The 24,567-nt window shown below is 44.5% G+C and overlaps 1 protein-coding gene across 4 annotated transcripts in view; it reads right to left on the bottom strand.

Annotated features, from left to right (window-relative positions):
• Positions 1-24,567, bottom strand: part of znf609a (zinc finger protein 609a) — a 97,677-nt gene that overhangs the window by 42,670 nt on the left and 30,440 nt on the right. For all 4 annotated transcript variants that reach the window (XM_027140947.2, XM_047819329.1, XM_047819328.1 and 1 more), the window contains one exon: positions 22,163-23,035. In XM_027140947.2, the coding sequence (XP_026996748.2) occupies positions 22,163-22,903 (741 nt within the window). In that variant the 5' untranslated portion in view covers positions 22,904-23,035. The remainder of the gene's footprint in view (positions 1-22,162; positions 23,036-24,567) is intronic.

The following is a 24,567-nucleotide window of genomic DNA, read 5'->3' as shown; positions in this document are numbered from 1 at the left end:
GACTCTGGGGTATTTTGACAGGTTTGTCACAGTCTGGAGCCTCAATCATCATGGTGAACAGCTCGGGAATATCCGGTTAGCATCGAGCAAGAAGAATTTTGTGCTTGTTCAAGCACCTCAAATTGGTATCTAAGCACCGGAGTCACGTCAAACTATGCAGATATACATGAATAAAACGATTGCTCAAACAGAGACAAACGTCTGAAATCATGTGCCTAATAACTGTGCACCGCTGATGCCCTCGATTACGCCATTACGGCTGATTCTGTATCTTATAAATAAACCGGATCATTAATTGAAAGCTTTTCCTCGGCGAAACGACTCCGAGAACAATTTCCACTTCGTTATCTGCTGCTGTGCGTTAATGTAGCGCAAAGTGGCATTGAAACCAACAAGCTTTCGAAACGGAATAAAATGATGTGACACGACAGCTGAACGTGACAGAAGCTTTGATATAATACGCACATAACTGCTAGCTGTGATGAATTCGGTAAATAAGGCGTTTTTAATGTTCGTTATTAATCATTGTTGCTTTGGAACAGAGAAACTATTGTGTTTTGTATCAGGATGTCTCTACCGTTATACGAGGCATTCCTTGCGTGGCTGTGAACCAAGATTTACACGCTCCTTTTTTGGGGGTGGGAGTGGGGGGGGTGTGTCTCAGGTCAATTCAGTTCACTTGTTGACGTTGTGAGGTTGTGAGCTTACACAAGATTAAAAGCTATTAGCTGTATAGCGAATAAAGTGAACGTCATAAGAAGATATAATGATAATAATAATAATATGTGACTACTCAGAAAGACGGGGTGCAGGAAATGTCATCATCTACATCATCTAGAAGTGCATTGCTCCAGAAGCTGTAGATGGTTCAATATATTGCTGAAACAACACGGTGGCATCGGATTAGTAACAGACCACAGTTCTGGAGTGAAGACTCCAGAAGCGAGAGAAGCAAAGAGATTCCAAAGTCTGTCAGAGATAAATAAACACCGCCAACGTTACCTCATACACAAGCATCTGATTCATGCTCTGAGACGTGACCCACTGATACGCCTCTGATTAGAAACCTAAAAGCTCAAATGAGAACCGAGTAAAGAGTTGGACAGCATCGATGGACAGCTGATAGTAAATTTCCACACCGGCAAGGATCCGTAAGCCAAGTGTTTTCATTAACATGATGTTATTTAGCACGGTGTAAATAGTTCTGGTTTGTTTCTGGTAGGAACACGGTCACCCTCGAACCTAACGTTCTGCACTTTTACAGCGTTTCAGAACACTGAGCTATTCTAACGTTTGGAAACGATAAATGTTTCTGGTTTATTTATAATTCACCCTATTCACCCTTATTGATCTCAGGTTATTAACCTTCAAAGCCCAGACTGTTGTACTAAAGATAGCTGATGTAATTACTTCCCAAGGCCCAAAGGTAGGGGAAAGTGTTCCCTTTTAACCCAGGTTATATTCACATTACATAGGATTAAAGCAGCAGGAATAACAAATGAGACTGACTTTCTTCAGGGTCATGTCAATGTGAGCCTGTACTACTTTTATATCATCTACATGACATAAGGTCATGTAGGTAGAAGCCTTTATTTTGTCACACATACATTACAGCACAGTGAAATTCTTTCAGCCCAACTTTAGAACAACAGGTCAGAGCGCAGGGTCAGCCATGATACAGCAACCCTGGAGCAGGGAGGGTTTAGGGCCTTGCTCCAAGGGGCTTGAACCCTGAACCTCCGAGCAACAACCCAGAGCCTTAACCGCTTGAGCCGCCACTGATAACTCTGTTAGCTTTCAAAAGAGTTCCATAGAATTTAGAGCTTTAAACTAATATAAACCTTAGCGAGCAAGCCAGAGGAAGAAACCTAGAGAGGAACCAGACTTTAGATGGAACCTCATTTGTATATTGTCAATAATTTCCTTTCCATAACCATACACTACAGAGTCCAGCGCAGTCGTGTAACCAGGACAATCGGATGTTGGAACACATCACGCATGATTATCATGTTATATCAGCTGTGGCTACATTGGGGTGGGAATAAAACTGAACAATGCAGAAGAAACAGCAGTGATATCCACACCACTGATTTTCACCTCCTGACTGTAATCACAAATGAACAAGCTGTCAGCCAACTGGCAGAGCAGGCCATCTCTGTAATGATCATCATTTGTGCAAATTGTTTGCTCATTTCGGCACAGCTACATTGACGGGCTGACTAACAACTAGGGTTTCCTTCTCCACGCATTTCTTAACAACGTTTGTTGATCTTGACTCCTTAATAACATTCATGTTCTGGAGGACTTGAAAACATCACCGGTTTTGACAGTTTTAGCTCAAAAGGTTAAAGCTCTGGGTTGTTGTATTTTTAATAAGGTTGGGGATCAAGCTGCCACTGTTGGGCCCTTGAGCAAGGCCCTTAACCTCTCTGCTCTAGGGGTGCTGTATCCTGGCTGAACCTTTGCTCTGACCCCAACTTCCAAACCTGGAATACATGAAGAAAGAATTTCACTGTGCTGCGATGTGTGTGAGAAAAATACAGACATCTTCTTCAGGTTGGTGACTTTCTGTCTCAGACAACTCGGTGTATGAATCCATGAGTTCCTACCTAAATAATACAATACTCGCTGGCATCAGCTATCTTTATTAGTGGTGTCCAAATTCTTTGTGAGTAACCGTATGGACACAATGCACAGCTTCCATCAGTTTTAAAATTCATTGAATTGACCAAAAGTACCAGACCAGTTAAGTCAGACTAAAGCAAGCCAAGATACCACAGGCTTAATACAGAACGTCCAGTGTGATGATTCACCTTCCTACTTGCAAGCAGTGACAAATTGGTTGATTATGTAATAGCAGGTCATGATGGTAGGTTTCTGCTGCTATCTGTACCGATTTATGGTCAAAACGTTGGTCCATGCATGTGTTCGGTCTTCAATAACTTGGATCTGGAGCATATTCTGGACACAATGTGTGCTTGTAAGGAACACAGCCTGGATGGATGTCAGTCTGTCGCAGGGCACAATGCACACGGACACACACATTCACACCAAGGGGCAATTTAGCCAATCAAGTATTCAGTCTACCTCCTGGCATGTTTTGAGAGATGCGAGGAAACCGGAGATCCTGGAAAAAACTTACTCTTTAGTAGACCAGGACTGAGCGAGTTAGGGAGCCGTTTAAAACGACAGCTCCAGGTTTTGCAGGAAAATCACCACACTGCTTGAGTCTAGGGCTCCAGAAATGGGCTCATGCTCTCCTGTGCAGCCTTTTCATCCGATGCCAAGGGATCCGTTTTCAGTGAGCAGAGACAAAAAAAAAAAAAAAAGGGAGAAGGCAAACTTACAGCAGTTAGGAAAAAACGGACAAACCGACTCGGGGTGCAAATGAATTTCTCGTGTAACCGTGTGGTAAAAGGTTTACTGGATTTATGCCGCATGCTGTTGCTATTTTCAACTGTTTGCACGCTGCTCCATAAAAAAAAACCCTCACATCCCAGACTACTTATCACTGTCACCGGAATCCAAACACTAACTGCACTCGGGCTAATTTAAGGATTCTGCAGGGACAGAAGAGCCGATTCACCGAGTTCGGCCCCGAGAGAATGCTCTAAAATTGGTTTTGCTGGTAAAGAATTTTTAATAACAAGACATAAAATACTATAAATCAACTTCCTGCCAACATTTTTATTACGCCGAAACAGGAATAATCATTTACTGGCTCGACTCGACACCTACCGTTTAACACCGTTAGAGTCGTTAGAGCAAACCCTTTTTGAATAAATCGGCCTATTTTTTTTCCCTTTCGTCAACTAACCCGAAAGTCTTCGTTTTTCTATACGATGTCCTACATTTCGATCAAACACGGTTAAACATTTAAACATCTAATTCCATTTAATTGACTTTCTTTGTGATTAGCCTACAGTACTGAAACCGATAGGTACGTTCTGTCAGCGTGTCGCCGCCGAGAGCTTAACGATCCGCCGGTCCCGTCACTGTGCTTACCAGGTTTGTGCCATTAAACATTTAATTACGCCAATTAAACGTTAAAGGCACGTTGTCTTCCCAAAACAATAACACGGGTTAAAGAGAAATGTCTCTTCTGAAGGAACAAAACCAATTTATGAAAGGCCTCGGGGAGTATCGGTGCTGTCGTTGCTGTCAAATAATCATCGTAAGCCAAAGGACAATGTGAGATAAATTTCCAGAACATGGTGATGACAGAAGCTCACAAGTGAAAACAAGCTGTGCTCTTCTCAAGTTGTACCTTTCTACCGTCTTAGAAAAAGAGTGCAGGAATGTTCTGTAGAACGGAGTGGCTTTTGAGAGGTAGGAACGTCTAGCTGGGTATGAGCAGGTTGGGAGGGGTGTGTGTGTGTGTGTGTGTGTGTGTGTGTGTGTGTGTGTGTGTGTATGTATGTACGCATGCATGCGGATTTCTGTATGTGTGTATTCATGTATGTGTGTGTATTTGTGTGTGTGTTGATGTACATGTTTGTGTGTGTATATGTCTGTATTTGTGTGCGTGTGTGTGTGTGTGTGTGTGTATGTGTGTGTATATGTCTGTATTTGTGTGTATGTATGTCTGTATTTAGGTGTGTGTGTGTGTGTGCGTGTGTGTGTGTGTGTGTGTGTGTATATGTCTGTATTTGTGTGCGTGTGTGTGTGTGTGTGTGTGTGTGTATATGTCTGTATTTGTTTGTGTGTGTATGTGTGTGTATGTGTGTGTATATGTCTGTATTTGTGTGTATGTATGTCTGTATTTAGGTGTGTGTGTGTGTGTGTGTGTGTGTGTGTGTATGTGTGTGTGTATATGTCTGTATTTGTTTGTGTGTGTATGTGTGTGTATGTGTGTGTATATGTCTGTATTTGTGTGTATGTATGTCTGTATTTAGGTGTGTGTGTGTGTGTGCGTGTGTGTGTGTGTGTGTGTGTATATGTCTGTATTTGTTTGTGTGTGTATGTTTGTCTGTATTTGTGTGTATATGTGTGTATATGTCTTTATGTGTGTGCACATGTGTAAGAATGCATTTATTCATGCATATTTGTGTGTGTGTGTGTGTGTGTATGCATGTATGTATGTCTCTATTCATGTGTGTGTATTTGTGTATATGTGTGTGTAAAGGTGTGTGTGTATGTATTTGTGTGCATATATGCATTTACATATGTGTAACTATGTGTGGGGGAATATTTGTGTGTGTGTGTGTGTGTAAGTGTGAGGATATATGTGTGTGTGTATGTGTGTGCACTTGTGTGTATGACCATTTCTGTGTGTGTGTGTGTGTGTGTGTGTGTGTGTGTTTTTCACATGTCAATTAATACCACTCTGAGACCGCAAACACAAGCAGCTTTGTGACATGTTAATGGAACGATGTCTGTACAGAGATTAGGACATTTCCAATAAAACACACGAACACATCGTAGCTCTGTTCACCGCAGCAGAACGTGAGCTGGACCACGAGGACAGACAGCACGCAACAAGACGTCCATTATTACGGATGAACGTAAGAATGAATTGGAAGAGGGAAAGATTTTCCTGGAGTGCTTTCCATTAGGGTCCACTCCAGACTTCAGGAGGAGGTGGTGTGGGTTGGGGGGGCTGTGCGGGGCGGTGCTGTGATCTGACCTACTCTCATGGAAAACAGTGGTAGGAATGCCTACGATGTAGCTCTGAGACCATATAAAAAGAAAAACCGAAGAGCCACCGCACTGCTTTTCCTCTTTAAATCCAACAATTAACAGCTGTGATCCAAACCGAACACTTCTGTGGACCTTGAGGACGTGAAGTTTTGAGGAATTGAGTAGGGAATGTGCTGAAATTAGAACAAACTAAAGTAGTGACACATGTATAGTATCACAGGATTAACCACAAACACTCGAGTTATGTAATAAAGACCGACGAGATTTTACGGACGCCACCAATGAGGTAAAAAGGTGCCGCTGTTGGGTTTCAGGAACATGGAGGAACCCTGACTGACTTTCTCCACAGAAGGAAAACTGAAGCAATTTTTTTTTAGCCAATCTTCCGCTTCTACTTGGCGTGGGACTCGGGCACGGCTTTTGAAAACGCCACTGTGTTTTGAGCTCTACAAAGCCATGTTTGGTCTCATGTCAGGATCAGTTGCTCCGGTTCCCCCGATGTTCCTCCGTTCAGCTGAATCATTACACTATTAGAAACAGGTGTTTCCGAATGCACAGCGTAAAAAAATCACTTCTACTCAAAGTTACACCCTTCGGTGTCTTCACACAGCACGCGTATATTTCATTAGATGATAATGAAGTCTTCGTGACAGTGTTAGTTGTTTTTTCTGCTGCTCAAAAGCCTGCGTGTTAGCATTCGCGAATGCTGCGTGTTAGCATTCTTACTTCGTCGTAGCCGCCGGTCGTTTCTTCCTCGGACCTCAGAGTCACGGTTGTAATATTTCAGTTCTGTAATTTTATTTAACCGATTTAACGACGTTCAAGCCTCCCGATCGTTCGTGTCTTATTTTAATGACTGTTGTTGTCATGGTGACAACATGGTTCTTGGTTCCTGGCCAGCAGCATTTTTTTTCCCCCTGTGGTGGAACAGATTCGATTCAGTTAAGTATAGCCTCTTTTCTAGTGGAGAAAAGGCTACGGGGTTGGCAAAACAAGGCAGAGACAAAATACAAGCAGCGGCTTTTCTGATCTGACGAGCCTGTGTTCCACAACAACATAAGAGTTCGTTCCCATCCTTCACTTAGAGGTCTCCAGAAGAGGAGGATATTTTAAACCGTCTTCAACCGTCCCCTGAAGACTTGCTTTGGAAACATAATGCTAAACAGAACACAGCTGAGTCCTGGGCTGGAGGCTGCTCCTGCATGGTGCTTGCATTCCATTTAATCATGGGTGGAATTTTTTATTTTTTTTCCCCCTCAAACAAACAATGGGCTGATGGAGCTGCTACAGATGGACGGCTGAATATACGGTGCGGTGCTGCAAGCAGAGCAGTTTGGCTGGCGGCTTCCAGGAAACAGAATCGCGGGGCTGGATGCCAGAAGCTCTCTCAGGAATGCCAGCAGGTTCCTTAGTGCAGAACACAAGGTCCACTGTGTGTCCCCTGATCTGCTACAGATCGGTGGTGAAAGCAGGGTCCGTGGCCCTCTCCGAGGACAAATGAGAGTGTTTTAAGTTTAAGTTCTCTCCGAGGTCTAATCCTAAACCCAAAACCTCTCGAGGGGGAGTTTTAAAAGAGGCACACACGGAGACGTTTTCAGGCAGCCGAGCTCTGAATCCGATTCGACGTCACCGAGAGACAGACTGTCTACCTTCCCTGCTCTAAAGTAAACAGATTTATACGGTACACACACACACACCTACTGTACGATTTCATAATTGCCGTGTGTACTTTTTATCCGACGGTTACTAATAATCCTAAAGATCCGTGCAAAGGAGATACCTCTGTGTAAGAGTCCAAACTCTTACATCATGCCGTTCGGTGTTTTGCAAGAGGGTGGAAATAGATGGAGTCTGTCAGGCTTTATCCAGGCGACGACAGAACTGTGAGTCCCTGCAGAGCAGCAAGGCGTTAAAGGCAGCTGAAGACATGCGCAGGTTTAGGTGAAGAGTGGCAGTGCAGGAACAAGCAGGTCTGTGGAGGCTCTGACCTACAGGACAGATAAACCCTGAACTCAAGACACATTCCACATCGCAGCAGTCACAGGGAGCGACTGCTCGAGCACAAAAGAGGTTCACAGCCCGACGGAGACATTCAAACACACAGAGTGACTGAATGAGAGGCCACGGGGACTTTAAACCAACACCTCATAAATCTCAACCCTCCTGCTTGGCTTTTTAAAGCTCTGTTTGTGCAATCAGTCAGACCTGCACAACAGGCAGAAGGAGCAAAAGAGCAAAAGCTGGCAGTTATCAATTAGAACACAGATCACTATTATGATCATCACGAGAGTCCTCGATTTCACTTTCTGACACAAAACGCCGTCCGTCTTCGAACGCCGGCTCGCTAAAGACGAGTCGTAACAAGGCGCAGATCAGACACCTAAACCAGACAAAACACTAACCTACAGACTACACAAACACGGACACTTCTAAAGCAGAGAAAGTAAAACGAGTCACAACAGAGAGATTAAAAAAAACAAAACAAGAAGAACACTAGTTTATGTTATCAGGTTAATTTTCCCACAGAGAAGTGGAGAAGCTCAGAGCAAGGCTTGAGCAATGTGACAGATGATCCCACCATGAGAGAGAGAGAGAGAAACAGAGCTGTACTCTGTTACACCGCAGGGAAAAAGCCAAAGCTGATGAATTTACCATTTGCTCTAAATGTACTGGCCTGTCAGCTTTTCCATGGGCACTTTGTCAAATGCCAAGAACTTAAATCTGAAACACGCTGCCAAATTTAGCTTAGTGCTTTTAAAGCACAAACACTTAGACTGTCAATTTGTCATCGTGTTGAAACTCAAACGGCCGCTACACGGAGGACACGGAGGAAAGCAAATGTCCGACTTCGCTCGGAAGGGAACAAACGAGCAGAAATAATAAAGCTAAAGATAACGAGGGAGAGTGAAGTAAGAGTTTCTTCTCACACCTTGTTGAACTTTCACAAAGCACTAAAGTTTCAGTCTCGTCGCGGCCGGCAATGCAGAGATAGGAGACACCGCGAGCCTTCACGACGCCTAATCAGAGATGGCACCTGGTTTTAAACATTTATACCTAATGCATTTTTAACTCGCGATATAAAAGAGGCATGACTTCCTTGTTTTCTCACTTCTCTCATCCAACCTGACAAAAATGCACACACACGTCCACTCGCTTTTTTATTTTAACCCGTGATGGCTGAGACCTGTAATCCTGTACACCTTACAGGAGGCTTCTTGCTTTCCCTGTCACTTATGCTAAAACTGGAACACACACCTGTCACAGAAATCCTAAAGACCTAAAAATCCGTTCCCAAAGATCCACGCTCTGCTTTCTCTCCGTCTACCGTCTCCGTTCATTTCCCATAGCACGATACCCTCATTAAACGAGCCACCCACACTGACCTCAGCAGACTGACACGAGCTGACCAAACAAGATACCTGCCAACCTGTCGACGTGTGCCATCGGGCTGTCTGTTCCTTTCTTCCGGTAAACGATATGACCAAAACAACGTGGAACCCATTAAAGAACCAGTGCTGTTAGTCAGGATTGACTCCACGGTGCTGACACGCACACGTCGATACGTCTCGGTTACGATAAGCATTCGAATAGCCACAGTCCCGTGTTCAATACAGAGCTATTTGTGTTCAGACGAGTCGTCGACCGTGCCGCTGTATCACGTGAGGTGCATGAAACAAAGGTCTATAACTGGTTTGTAAGGGTTTTAACCACATTAACGAAAAACAGCGCTCATGACATATGATCTAGATCTACATAGGATGCTTCTCTCAATTCAATCCAGCCATTATGCATCTTCTCACCAGTCAAGTATGTAACTTGGCACCGACTCTCGACTGAATTCTCATTTCTGGACCCAAAATAGCAAAAGATTATTGGACACACGGCATCGGGTGGCTGCTAATGTTATAACAATCTGTGGTTTGTTTGGTTGTGTGGTTATCCGGTAAGCTGAGTTAATCATCAAACTCTTTATTAGCCTAAATTATATGTTTTGTACGGTTGAAAGTTATGACCAGGAACACTCATTAATTATCCTCCGGCAGAAAGACGAGTATAAAGCCCGCTGCCTTAAACGCTTTACCAGATTATTTGACGGAAAGTATTAAACATGTCACGTCACATCACCTTAGAGTCCATATTCTACATTTAAAACATCAATTTGCTGTCTTTGGATCGGTGCCACTTTCATAAAGCGGTTTTTAAGCCTAAATGGAAAGTCATTTTATTTCCTTTTCTATTTACAATTTAGGGTTAAGGGCCTTGATCAGGGGTGGACCTGGGATTCAAACTCACAACCTTCCAATCTGTAATCCAAAGCTTTCCCAAGGACAGAGCTACGGCATCCCCGGAGAAATGAACTCAGAAGCTAGCACAGCACAGATATCAGATGAAGGTCCGACCAGAGAGCGACTATTAACACTGCGGGGCTGCTCGGGGAAAAAAGATCCGCTTTTTGTTCTATTTGTCTCGGTATAAAAAGCAACAAGGTCTAAATCTCGCCTACCTGAAAGACTCGTTTGTCTAAAGGACTCGGTTTCAAAGCCCTTGTCGGCCTGGCCTTCATGTCGCACCCTGGTGGGAGTCTTCGCCCTGGGCTACGGCGACTGCGATCTCAATGGGAACGTGGTGAATAAAAGTAAATAGTAACGCTGGAAACCGTGTCCATATGTACAGATAACACACACCAGCTACTTCACAATATACACCCGAGTTCGGTGTTCCTTTCGTCTCGGACAACAGGCACCGTTTCTTCTGAACGACCAGACTACACGAGTTCATTTCCAAACATCTTCCATTCTAAACGAAAGCTATTTCTGAACACGTCTGCAGTGTTATCAGGGACGTCTGTATGTAACTGACTAAACGAGTCCAGTAGAAAATACAGCATGTGTGTGTTTAAAGCAGCGATGTGAGAAAAGTAACTCTGGAGAAGAAGGCTGAGCAGGAAAGACATTAAAGCGTCTATATGTAAAACGAAACACGTGGCCGATTTTTCTGATACTTCGAACGTCTATAACCTTTCGTACACCGGGAATAGAAAATATAAATCAGTAAAAACAAATGAATGATTTCATCACCTCAATTTTAATGATTTAAAGGAGTCAGGACTGTCGGCTCTCGGCGTGAGACGTGGGTTTTTCTCTCGGTTCGGAACCTTACAGTGAATTTTAGCTGTTGGAGATAAACACATTCAGATTTTACCCACTAATGAACAAACGCTTGTAGCATCTCACGGAGCAGAAATGGGTCTGAAACCAACATTTACTTTGAATATACAAACATTTTATTAGAAATAAAACTAACCGTTTTTTTTTTTTGTTTTTTTAAGGAAAATTTCAATGAACGTACTGCAGAGATGGAGATGGAGAAGGTTAGACGGATTGATAACAGAAATACTCTGAGTGTCTACTTTATTAGGAGTCGTTCATCAAACACTGAAGTGGTGAAAGAAAGGCGTGTGTTCGTGTGTGTGTGTGTGAGATGCAAAGCAGCTTTATGTATTATTGAGCTGCGTACATTGCGTTTATACAGTGATGGACGGGCCTCGACTCTACGATGACCGGGTTCGCTCCTGAAATATGCCCCGTTTATTGTGTACCTGGCTGATGCCTGTCGTGGGAGATGTGAGGATTCTTTGTCTCCTGTCTAGTCAGCGATCGAACACGTCAGTGATCGAACACGTCAGCGATCGAACACGTCAGCGATCGAACACGTCGGCTCCGTCCCGTTTCAGCTACGGCCAGGACATCATGGGCGTTCCCGAGTCTGCCTGCTGAGCTTAAAATACCCCGAGGCTGCATTCAGAGTGTGTGCTGAGCAAGTTTAACAGTCTGTCCATTCTGACTATAGCACTGTGCCCATGTCACATTGGGCAGGTGGGAGGGTGAGGGGGATCGGGGGAGGGGGTAATGTAATGTGAGAAAGAATGAAAAGGATAAAAAAAAAAAAAAATGGTTCAGAGGTTAGATGGATTGATTCGTGCGAACAAAAGTGAAGATTAATGGTGGATGGTGGAGAGTGAAAAGATTGGTGTGTTTGGGGTAAAATAGGGGCATGGAGGTCTGAGGGCTGAGAAGAGAAGAGAGGAGAAGAGAAGGAGAAACAAATAGAAGAAAAACAAAGAGAAGGAGTAGAGAAGAAGAAGTGAAGAGAAACAAAGAGAAACAAATAGAAGAGAAACAAAACTAAGGAAAGGAGAAGAGAACAAACACAAAGAGAGGAAAAGAGAAACAAAGAGAAGGAGAAACAAAACAAAGAGATGGCGTAGAGAAAGAGAAGAGAAACAAAGGAGAGAAGAGAAGAATGAGAAGAGAGTGAGAGGAGAAGTAGAATAGCATGAGAAGAGGAGAGAAACAAAGAGAAAGAGAAGGAGAAGAGCAGTGAGACACATTCCAGTAAAGGTTCAGCCCCCCCCCCCCTCCCCTCCCCCTAACTGGGACAGCTTTGTTCTAATGGACCACAGGCTTCTGGCCTCGCTGAACTCGCCGGGAAAAAGAGAGAGAGCTTGGTGTTGATTAGCAACCAGGGCTGTGGGATTGGTGGTGTAATGTTGGTGGTGTAATGTTGGTGGTGTAATGTTGGTGGTGTAATAGGAGTCATGACTTTCCAGCTAAGAACTCAGGAGGTGAATCTTTGACCAATCCACTTATTAAACTCTTCTGTTACCGTAGAGCAAAGCGACAGATCCGCTTTCCCAGCGAACGCCTCACGTTTACGTCACGACGAGCGAACTCTCAGCCGTCTGTAACACAGAGACGAACTCACAGCCGTCTGTAAAACAGAGACGAACTCGCAGCCGTCTGTAGCACCGAGACGAACTCTCAGCCGTCTGTAACACCGAGACGAACTCACAGCCGTCTGTAACACCGAGACGAACTCTCAGCCGTCTGTAACACCGAGACGAACTCTCAGCCGTCTGTAACACCGAGACGAACTCTCAGCCGTCTGTAACACCGAGACGAACTCGCAGCCGTCTGTAACACAGAGACGAACTCGCAGCCGTCTGTAACACAGAGACGAACTCGCAGCCGTCTGTAACACAGAGACGAACTCGCAGCCGTCTGTAAAACAGAGACGAACTCTCAGCCGTCTGTAACACAGAGACGAACTCTCAGCCGTCTGTAACACAGAGACGAACTCGCAGCCGTCTGTAACACAGAGACGAACTCGCAGCCGTCTGTAACACAGAGACGAACTCGCAGCCGTCTGTAACACAGAGACGAACTCGCAGCCGTCTGTAACACAGAGACGAACTCTCAGCCGTCTGTAAAACAGAGACGAACTCTCAGCCGTCTGTAACACAGAGACGAACTCACAGCCGTCTGTAACACAGAGACGAACTCTCAGCAGTCTGTAAAACAGAGACGAACTCTCAGCCGTCTGTAACACAGAGACGAACTCTCAGCAGTCTGTAACACAGAGACGAACTCTCAGCAGTCTGTAACACAGAGACGAACTCTCAGCAGTCTGTAACACAGAGACGAACTCTCAGCCGTCTGTAACACAGAGACGAACTCACAGCCGTCTGTAACACAGAGACGAACTCTCAGCCGTCTGTAACACAGAGACGAACTCTCAGCCGAGACACCTTTGTGTCCGTCGCTCAGATCGTCCATATACTTAGTGAGACACTTCTATTTAAATCCTATTCGAATCTCCTTCGATTCATTTCCTCTTTTTTCCCGACCTTTTTCCCGGTAGAAGTCGTAATTCCCGTTACCTTTAAACCCCCCTTCTTTACACTAACACTTTTTTCTTTTTGAAGAAATGCACAATTTTGTGTCACCACCATTAAGTGTCTGGTGACTAATTCACACGACACGCGCAAGTTTTTTCCCCTTCGCACAGTGTGAGTTTTTCATGTTTGTGACACACACACACACTGACGGAGGCCTGTGCAGCTATCACTCTCTCTCTTTCTCTCTCTCTCTTTCTCTCTCTCTCTTTCTTCTTCCGAATCGTACATTTGGTCACCGTTGGTTTAGAAGCTGTAGGTTTAATCTTCAGTACGTTATATTAAACATTTCTTTCTTTGCACTACAACAGGAGATTTGGGCCATTTAATTAAATTGACTCACAGCTTTCCAACATTGTCCCTCCTCCTCCTCCTCCTCTCCTCCTCCTCTCCTCCTCCTCCTCCTCCTTAGTGTGTTTTCACGTCCCAGTGAAACGTGGGGTTAAAGGTAAAGCTTTTTTTTTGGGCTCAGAATTTTGCGCCACGTTATTATCGACCTAGATAGCGTCCAGTCTCTCCTTTAACTTCTCAGTCTTTTTTCCTTTATTTTATATGTTAGTCTTTAAGACGTGTGTGTGTTAGTTTAGGAAGCTAAACATCTCTGAAGAAACCGTGTTGTTCTTCTAATATCTCAAACTTTTCATGCCCTTAAACTGTCCTTCCACCCACCTTCCATATCGTACGTGCACACACACACACACACACACACACACACACAAACACACACACACACACACACAAACACCTCTCTCTCTCTCTCTCTCTCTCTCTCTCTCTCTTATTACAACGGTAATGAAAAAAAGTAGAGAAAAACAATTCCCAGCCCATCTTTTTCCATCTCAGGCCCATGGTGTAGAAAAGCACGCTGCCGTCGGTCCGATTTTACCCTCCCCTCATTCCTCCTCTCTTCCTGCAGTGCTGGTGGTGTGTGCCTCTTTTCTCCTGTCCTCCCTCCCCCACTTTTCTGCTTTTCTCTCACTACTTGCGCACTGAGAGGCGAAAAAAAGGAGGCTCGCTGGAAACGTACTGGCTGACAATGAAGCACAGCTGCTCGGATGGCGGACAGGGCTTTCATGGGTTGTATTAGCGTCGCAAGCTAGGCCCCCCCCCCTTCTCCTCTTCCCTTTACTCTCGCTCTCTTCTACCCTCCCCCACCCAAGAACTCCACAGCCATTCACACAGCAAGCTTACAGTGAGTGCTGAAAGAGAGAGAGAGAGAGAGGGAGAGAGAGAGGGAGGGAGAAGGAAAAGAAATAGAAAGGCAGAGGGAGGGGAAACCGAGGCAGCCATGAAAGGGCTTTGTTTCTCAGCCCTGTGATCGCTTTTATAGGCCTATCAGCCATGCCCCATGTCCTCACCATTCATCAGAGCCATGCTGGAAGCTGCCCTTTTATGCCCAAGCACAACCGGCTTTGCCCTGCCCGACTCCTCGATCCTCAAAAGAGCTCAGAGAAAGTAAATAAATAGCATTACACCATGAACGATAACAGATCCTCGACTAGATTTAAGACCATCAGGACCGGCGCACCATCCGCCGTACGGCGTGCGGAGGGAAGGAAACGTACAGCAACTCGCCGTACAAAAGCCATCGCCGCCCTACAGGGCCATCTTTACCTTCCCTTTCTTCCTCTGCTCGTTTTAATATGATGCGGCTTCATGTGCGATTGTGTACGCAGAACAAGTCCACCCTAGATCAGAGCTAGAGAAACCAAGAGAGTCATCAATCCTCCTCCTCTGCCATGCCACCAAACTAAAAACCTCACACACACACACACACACACACACACACACACACACACACACACACACACACACACACACAAGCTCACACTACCTTATTCGTACTCTCTACGATCTCATCAATCACACACGGGCCAACGCGTTACATTACACACACCATTGCAGAAGCTAATACATCACACCATTTAACAACAGAAGATTATTATATAACGCTGAATTTTTTACTTAATAAACTAGATTAATCCCACAAATCCGTGCTCTACGACGTAATCAGTGACTACGCCCTACATAACGCGCTGCATGTGATGCAGAGAATTTGATATTCAAAAAAAAAAAAAAAAAGTGGGGAACAAATGGAAAGATTTACCAATAACACAAAGGTCAAAGTACATCTCCGTCTTTACGGGTTTACTCGAGTGAGATTAAACAGTAATCCGTATTAAAACTGCTCTGATAACGACTCAAAATTCCGTCTGCTCAATAAGGAACATCAGATTAAGTTCATATAACAACGATTTTAGCTGGAATGCTTCTCACACCCCAGTACAATATCGCCAATGATTTTGAAATGCCGTATCGCAGAATCTGTGCGTAACAGGCTAAAGATAATCTTCATCCCAAGTTAGTATCGAGTTTCCTGACACGTTTAGTGACTTTGGTGAGAATCGGATTTGCGGTCAATTTTCGCCCAGACTAATTTTTAGGCCATGAAGGTGAAGGGCCTTGCGGGACAGCCCCGGGACTTAAACTCACAGCCTTCTGATCTGTGATCTAATGATGTTCTACATCCCCAGAAAGAGAGTAATCGAGTTACTCGGCACAAAAGTTAACCAGTCCGACTCCACGCTTCAGACGCCGCCGTAACCGCCGAGGTCTAGTCCTTCTTGTTGTTAATGCTGCTACCTGCAAGCCTGAAATAGCCTTCAAATTTACTTCACACGAGAGACACCTTGCTGTGATCTCGACCCTGTGCCGCGTCGGCGCTGACAGGAACTACAGTACGACTATAGTATAAATGTAGGTAATTAAAGTGTCTTGTTTTATTTTTATCCCGGTTTTAAATACACGTGATCTAATCAAGTGTAAAGTGTCAGCGTTCCTCGGGTCCATCGCGTGACCGACGGACTCGTTTGGATTCGGCAAATAAATCCAACAAGCTTTTGTTCAGTGTGTCGTTGTGGGTTCACTCTAAAGTGGATAAAGTTCTGATCGGGAAGAACACGGACGCGGACGCGCCGGCGGCGAAAGATCTCGGATGGCCGTTAATATCGGAATTTAGTTCCTAAACACAGACGTGTAGGTAACGTGTCTGCTGCCAGTGAAGGAGAACTATTTCAGACACCTGACCTTGCTGTAACCTCAACCCTGTTTGGATCTGGGCCAAAATCTAAATCAGTTCATCTGATGTTCATATCATACGTCTAGATAAACCCTAGAAATGTTCAACCACACCTTATTGTGTATTATATTGTGCTAATAAAAATCTGAGAGAGAGATCTCGGGAAAACCGAAAGTCTTCACCAGTCACCAATAAATAATATCTGATATCTAAACATCTGAGATGTGGAAGCCTAGTGGTTAAGGTGTTGGACTACTGATGGGAAGGTTATAAGATCAAATCCCAGGTCCAACAAGCTGCCACCTTGCCAACTTTAACCATCAATTAACTGCTGGTGAAAAACAAGGGGTTCGTGATGAACTACCATTGATGATCCAGGTAACGCCAGACGATAATAAGAATCGAGTTTAAAGGTTTAAAGAAACTGGAACATTTTAATGAAGTATGAACTGGAAGCAGAAGAAACCAGGACTCAGACCTGCTATCTGATGATCCTGTATCTAGGATAAATAGAGACCTAATCTTGTTGCCGTGTGTCAGCCAGGATTACGCCAAGCTACCGGTTTGCTGAGCCTCGGGAACACGCCGTGAAGTGCGGCTCACCCTCGAGAAACCCTTCCTCCAAATTATTAAGTCTTAAGTCAGAAATAGGAGAAAAACGGAACCGAGGCTTCCGAGGACAAGCTGAAGAGGTTAAAAAAAGAAAGAGTTGGAGGTATCGGTTATCTGGTTCCAGTTAAGATAAAGGAAAGCACGTCCAGGCCTGTTCGAGACTCCTGGAGCAAAGCACAATACTGGAGGTTTTGTAGCGACAACGATACATCTGTTTGTTTTTTAAGGCAGGTTACTAAAACGATCTGCCCGAGCGACGACAAACTAACGGCTAATGATTCGCCAAAACGGTTAAACACTTTCTTTTAATTGTGTGGAAGCAGGCCATAGTAATCCCCAACACAATACAACAATACCAGCAAAAGATATCAACCCTTTTTCAGAAGCACAAGACGGCGAATCTCAGGCATTATAGCAGTCCCGGACCTTTCAGTCGGCTTAATCTGGTAAGACATTATTCACTGGCACTTGGCAAATCCACTGGGCTGTGCACAATGGCAGCTAATTCCCCATTTGAGCTAGCAACGAGGACTAGCGGGGTGTGGATTAGCTGCACGCCAGCTCGCTTTAGGGTCAAGCAGAGAGCCAGATGTTGGACAGTTATACATTTCCACACACAGCGTAACCTTCAGTGCTTTGACAAGAATTTCCTGGAACACCGTCCAGCTTCGTTGTAAAGCTAGCGACGCTCATCCATCAGCGCTACGAGTATGAGCTCATGACTCGGTCTGCTTTGTGCTTAATGGTTTACGTCCAGAGTGAACTGCTGATGGAAAAACTACGTCCAGCTCAGGTTTAGGCACCTTAGAGAAGTGTCCATTTTGTTAACATATAACAAAAACATACACGAGGTTTTCGAACATTCTGCATCCAAATCCAATGCCAAAAAAAATCGGTTCTCCTCCGTAAGATGAAAGAAGATTTGCTTTAAGCGAGTGAACCGAAGCGAGCCGTCCAAACAAAACGAATATCCGCATTGAAATTTATACTAAACGCTGCATAAAACGTCCCAATAACTCGGATGGATTTGGAGATCAATCTCTCTGACAAATCTCTCCCTCACACGGATCCATGTGTCCAAATAAAATTCCCCAAACTTCTTCTGACTAGATCAGTGGATGACTTTGGGGTATCTTTAAGAAAATATCCCACAGGCTACATTTTGATGTGGCTTTTCAAACTCAAACCGAAGCGGTTTATAATAATCCGAACGCCATAATCCAGATGGCACTGATGGAGACGGTAAACGTAAGAAGGAAAAAAAAAAAAAGAACCTGCCAGATTCCCTGAACTATTCATCCATGCTCTCAATTACCCACCAGCTCATTTCAAAGGAAGCAGCTACCACTTAAAGAATTGCACGCACTTCAATGGCTCCCATTGAGAACGGAGCGAAGCCGGCGACCACAATGGAGGCTTGTTTACTCTGTGGAAACCCTGCTGCATTAGTTTGCAATCCGAGAAGACAAATGGAAACGTCTACGGCACTCGGATAAAACGGCACAAGTCTGTCATTTCCTGACACGTTCTAGATTCATCTGTTCTCGATTTAGTTCTTGATACAAACTCTGTATCTACAGAAGACGGGGAAAAGGAAAAGTTTGGATTAATTGCCTCAAAACTGACACTTAAACCCTCAGCAAATTAAAATGAAAATGCCATTACCTCAAACACCATATGGAATGGGACCAAAAAACAAAAGGCTTTCTATTCTTTTCAACCTCATTTAGAAGCACCGCATCACCCCCCAATTCCAGGCTGTGTTCTGAAGAAGAAACAGGACCGTGTCTGAAAGTAGCCGGTGTTATTCTGACTGGAAAATGTGTGCGTGTGCCATGTTTACAGATGCCAGTCTGGCAGAGAAGCCCAGCGTGACCCAACAGTCTCACGTTCCAGCGTGGCCTGAGCGAGAGTGAGGTTTCTGCGGGAAGAGAAAGCAGCCGTGCCGACAGCCCGCTCCGATCTGGCTGCGCCGTGGGACACGGAAACCGTAAACCACTTAAAGAGAGGGCTGAAAAGCAGGTCTGGTTCCTCGGTCATCCGATAGCATCCGCTCGCACCTCCACTCGGGCGTGTTTCCGTCAGGGAGCATGACACGGGGAAGACATTTTTGATGCTTGTATTTCTTCGGCTTTCACGCTACCATCGATTCCCCGAACAAAACCGCTGTGCTTCTGCAAGAAATGCTTTAGACTGAAGCGAACGACGGCGGCGGCGGCGGTCTGAAACGGCTGCGAATGGAGAATATCGAGAAACTCCGTGATTTACTCAAGAGAAAGGTTTTCCTGTCTGTCGACCATCCGGCTGGACCGTCGGCTGGAATGCTGCACACATTGCTTTAAGAAGACACTTAACACCAGACTCCTCAATCATAAGCAAACTATATTTAGGCTCTCGGGCCTTACGTTATTAGACAGCACAGCTTCAGGTTGTCAGGACCTGGCACACAGAGGAGTCACGTCGGTATTAAACTAGCGAAGGAAAGCTCCAAATAAAACTAAACTAAACACAGAACGGAAAAGTCAAACAAACCGAGGCACCGGCCGTATCCTCGAACCGAGGGAACGCCTCGTCTAATGAACGATCAAACGAGCTTCTGTTAAGGCGATAAATTTCTCTTTACACCTTATTTGGCTCGTCAGTGGAAAGCAAACGGAGCAGAAGTACTGAAAGATTACGTTTCAGCAATTCTCATAAAGAAGCAGGCTTGGTAGCCAAAAGCAAATCCAGGCTTAACTGCTGATCATACACCGAGAAGCCTTGGCTAGCGTTCCAGATCGTGTGAATTCCCTTAATAAACAAAACTTCAAACCTGGCACCGGTTTCACAGCAAATCACTAAAGCTTTGTAGAGTGGGACTAGGAAAAAAAACAACAGTAAAAAATTCATACAGGGATTTTTTTTTGTGTGTTTTTACTAAATGGCTCCACGTTGCACAATTAACTGGCTTTAACACGAGCGCAGCATGGAACATGGCCGGCGGATTAAGTTTTACTATAAATTGTCGGGTGCTATTCGGCAGCTGAAGAACAGCTGGCGTTCTGACTGGAAGCCTTCAGAAGCTTGTCCTTATTTTAGCGTGCGCTTTTATTGTTTGGGATCTATCATCGTTTGGGGAAATTTAGTGAAGAATTTATTTTCACTTCATTATGACTGCGAATGTGAGAAAAAGGGTTGCGTGGGACCTTTTTTGGATGACAGACACGCAGCAGGAGCCACTGCAACTGTGCAGATACAAGTGTGTTCAGTTATATGGGAAAAGTGACAGGAAACCAAGCAGCAGATCAGAGAATCTGGTGAATATTTCATAGAGAGAGAGAGAGAGAGAGAGAGAGAGAGAGAGAGAGAGAGAGAGAGAGAGACAGAGAGAGACAGAGAGAGACAGACAGAGAGAGAGAGAGAGATGTGCATTTTGTAGATATTTTATATATATATTTGGTGGATATTTGTTTAAACATTATTTCTTCTAACAGAATTCTCCCAGACTTCCTACTGAACTTAATTGAAGATAAATAACACTACAAAAAAAATTCGGCCCATTACAAATCTGTGGTTTCTTTAAACGCATCCAGTCGCGATTCGATCTTACGATGTTGATCTTGCCAGACACATCGCAACTGATGAACAGTGACAGTGTTGCTCCGCCTCATCACACGCTGGTGCACACTTTATACTCCGATCCAATGCGGTCGGATTTTCTGTTAGATAACCACACGCTCGACGACTTATTAGGAGTACCACAGGAAAAACCTTTTCATGCTGGGACTATTCAAACCCCCCCCCCCCCCCCCCAAACAACTGTCTGGCTCACATACAGAATATTGCAATATGTTGTTGGAATACTGAAGAGACTTGGAGTCAATAATTATGTGTAATAGACAAAGTTAGAAATTCGATTTTCTCATAAACGTAGAGCTGACTTGATGAACACGACCAAGCAATTTCATAAATACTCCCTTGTTTATGGGTCAAAAAAAGCAAACTCTGTATCAGATCAAACAACGTTAATAAATCACTATTAAAGGTGCGGTGCACGATGTTTGAAAGCCAATGTTGACATTTGAAATCACCAAAACAAACACGCCGCTAACCCAAATGGGTGTCACCCCTGTATTGATAGCTCCGCCCCACACATACATACGTAACCCAGGCGACTATTATGGCTGAACCTGCCGGGGCGGCTGGCCGAGGGGATATCTTTATCAGTAAATGAACACAATGAGTAATACTGCGGTAATACAGATGTGTTTTTGTAGTACTGTGTGTTGTAGCGTGAAAGGTTTAGCTCGGTATCACGCGGAAGACGACATTCGACACATAAGTGCTTTGGTGAGGTAACGCAGAGCTAACGGCAGGTATCCGCCATGTCAATGTTTCAATCGCTTTCTGCTAATGTCACACACGCGCACTGAACGCTCACCCCCCCTCATATTGACAAGACACGCCCCTTTCACGTTTGTTTTGTTTGTTCAGTTTTCTGAAGCATTTTTCAAACATCGTGCACCGCACCTTTAATCACTATTAATACACATGAATGACAGCAGGGTTATACACAAGGCAATTGTGAACAATTTAATAAGTATAAGTTAACAAGTATATAAAAAATAATAACGCTCATCTTAGCAGTTCTAAACCTTGGAACGCTTTGCTGTGGTATGTGATGAAGACCGGCAATCCGTTTACCCAAATTTATGCTAACAGTTGAATCTGTGTCATGAGTGGAGACACGTTAAGTAGATCTCTACAACGGCTCAGCAACAAGGCTAGAACAGAACTTCTGTTGGACTCGACCCTGAATATTATATGCCTGAGTTAAAAGTTTATTAATTCAGTGTGAATGGGGGGGAAAAAGCAAAGCAAAACCGTGATATCTGGTGGGTCGTGCTGGTTCATGCTCGTCTGCCGGAAGACCACCTAAATACCTCTGCATTTTTTACAGTAATTAACTCGTAATTTGAACCGATTAACTTTGTGAAATCTCGGCTTGGTTCAGCCGGCCGAGTCTTCGGTGCTCTTTGTAAATCACGGAAAGGCAAAAGAAATACGTAGAAATAAGTAGCTTGCAATCAACAAACTCGGAACCCCAGAGTACTCACCTTTTCACTTTTTACTTTCTTCAGATTCCTACAGTCAGTATTCTCCATCTCTTCAGGCTCACTTTTAATAGTCAAAGGAGGAACTATTCCAGCAGCATCGATGGCAATATTCCCAATTTGTTCGGCACAGGTTAGGTCTGAGTTCTGCCTTACTTCGTACGGGTTATTGCGCGACGGTCCTAGGGTTAAAACTGGAGCTGCTGTGTCCTTTTCTGTGGTCACGTTTCCAGTTGCTACTCCTTCGGATTTGTCCTTTTTATTTTTCCCGGTTCCTCCGTCTTTGTCCTTCTTTCCACTCGAAACGTTGCGAGTCTTGTTACTTTTGTCTGCACCTTTGCCGGTGCTGACTATGGCTCCTGTAGCTGTGCCCGTAGCAGGGCCTGTACCCTCGCTCTGGGTCCGTGCCTGTGACTCTTTCTTACCCCCGTCTTGGATTGACGACTTGCTAGAATCCTTTGAGTTTTTATTACGCTTAGATTTAGACTTACCATCCTTGCCCTGAGCAGACACAGGACTTACGAATTTGATATTGTCCGGCAAAGCTGCTACTGCGCTGGGGGGTGCAGCCATTCCGCCCCCATCCTTAGTGGCAGACATCTCGAGCTTGTCCTTCTCTAGATCGGCGTCAAGGTCGATGATCAGATTGCCAACTCCAATGTCCCATTCATCTCCGCTGTCGTAAGTGTCCACCGCATTCGAGTCCACACCTTTCCCGCCTGCAGTGCCACTACTTAGGGACATCTTATTGCCAACGGCCCAAGCGTGCCGGAGTGGGGTCTGATCCTCTCAGACGATCTGGGGCAGTAAGAAATGCTGTTACGGTAGCCTCAGGGTTGTCTTGGTTTCCATTTCCCAAATGCCCACATTTTTGCCCTGGAAAAAAAAAAAAACATTGCAGGATCAAATTTGTTAGTCGAAAAAAAAAAATGTATTTACAAAAGCATCTATACAATTACACGGATTCTTCGTTTGGAAAATAACTTCAAAATGTATTTCTTCTCATTGTAAAAGTTAGCAAACAGACATTAAATCAAAAATTGATTCCAGGTGAGCATCAGATCCACCCAACCGATCATTTTCTCATTGTTCTCTATACACTCAGGACGACGAGATCTAACAGAAATCATTTGGGCATTTCGGCTCTTCGCTGGCTTTTTTTTTTTTACGGAACCCAGACGATCGCCATCGTGTCCAAGACCGTTTAGTGAAAGAGGGATGATTCGTAAATCTATTCCGACTGAAACGAACACGTACACTCCGAGCACATGGCGCAGTCAATGACTCACAATGCAGTCAAAGTCTTAGATAAGGCTCGTCAGGCTGGGACACCAAAATTAGTATTAAACCGTATTCGACGCATCGATGCTTGTTGTACCGATATTATTTAATATGACAGGGCAGAAAATCTCTATACTGCTAAGCGAGAGACCAGAAATGACTCAAACAGGAATAAAGATTCACCTAATTAATGGGATCAAACCCTCAATTTAACGGACATTGAACACAAAAATAAAGCTTGGATCAGGAAGCTGGTCTGATGTGATGCTCTGTACTAGAGAGGAATTTTCAAGGACAGCTTTCAAAGACAGCAAACAAAATCCCCTTCATCAGACATTTGGGGCTTAATAAAGCGACACATGGCGTATGAACTGACGCGAGGTCGAGTACGGAGCCTTTATCTCCTCTCAGACTGGTTTTATTAATTGAGCTGTAAAGAGAACACGTCTCTTCTCCTGAGCTCAGACTCTCGGCTCTGGACTTCACTTCGCTGTAAGTGAATCACATCCGTCTGCTGCTGAACGCTGGATTGGGAGCAATGCGAGATGATCAATATTAAATAATATCAAAACGCAACGTGGTGCCAAAATTCAATTCCGAGGAGAGAAAATGACTTTAATCCGTGTTTAATAATGCAAAGGCTTTATAATGGAAACGACTGCTCGGTGTTGTGGGGGCTTATAGCAGGCCACGCTGCAGACTGAAGAAGACCCCTTTTCCACCAGAAAGAACCAAGAGCTGGTTCAGAGATGGTGCTGGTGATGGAGCAAAGTTGGTTCCCCTGGTGAACCTTCTAAGAACCGGTTTGCCTTTCCATCAGTTAGAGAGCGTCACAGAGCTGAGTGTGACGTCACTGTATACGTGTCACGTGTCCCAGCAACGTTAGTGCAGCAGCGACAAACACAAACACAACAACAAAAATGGTGGATGTTACTTTTTACTGTTAATGCTCACTGCTTTGTGAACCTACATTAACACCCAAACGCGGCGATTCCGACGTGTACGTGCGGCTCCGTGTAATCTGTATAAACGGAGGTTGTGATGGAGAAAGTACATAACGTTATTTTATCATTAACACAGTAAAGAGTTAGCCTTAGCATGTAGCTACCTACTATCATGTGTGCTGA

The sequence above is a fragment of the Tachysurus fulvidraco genome, chromosome 10, assembly GCF_022655615.1.
Source record: "Tachysurus fulvidraco isolate hzauxx_2018 chromosome 10, HZAU_PFXX_2.0, whole genome shotgun sequence".
In the NCBI taxonomy this organism is placed as follows: Eukaryota; Metazoa; Chordata; class Actinopteri; order Siluriformes; family Bagridae; genus Tachysurus; species Tachysurus fulvidraco.
The sequence above is the reverse complement of the archived record's forward strand: the minus strand, read 5'-3'. Positions and strand labels throughout refer to the sequence as shown.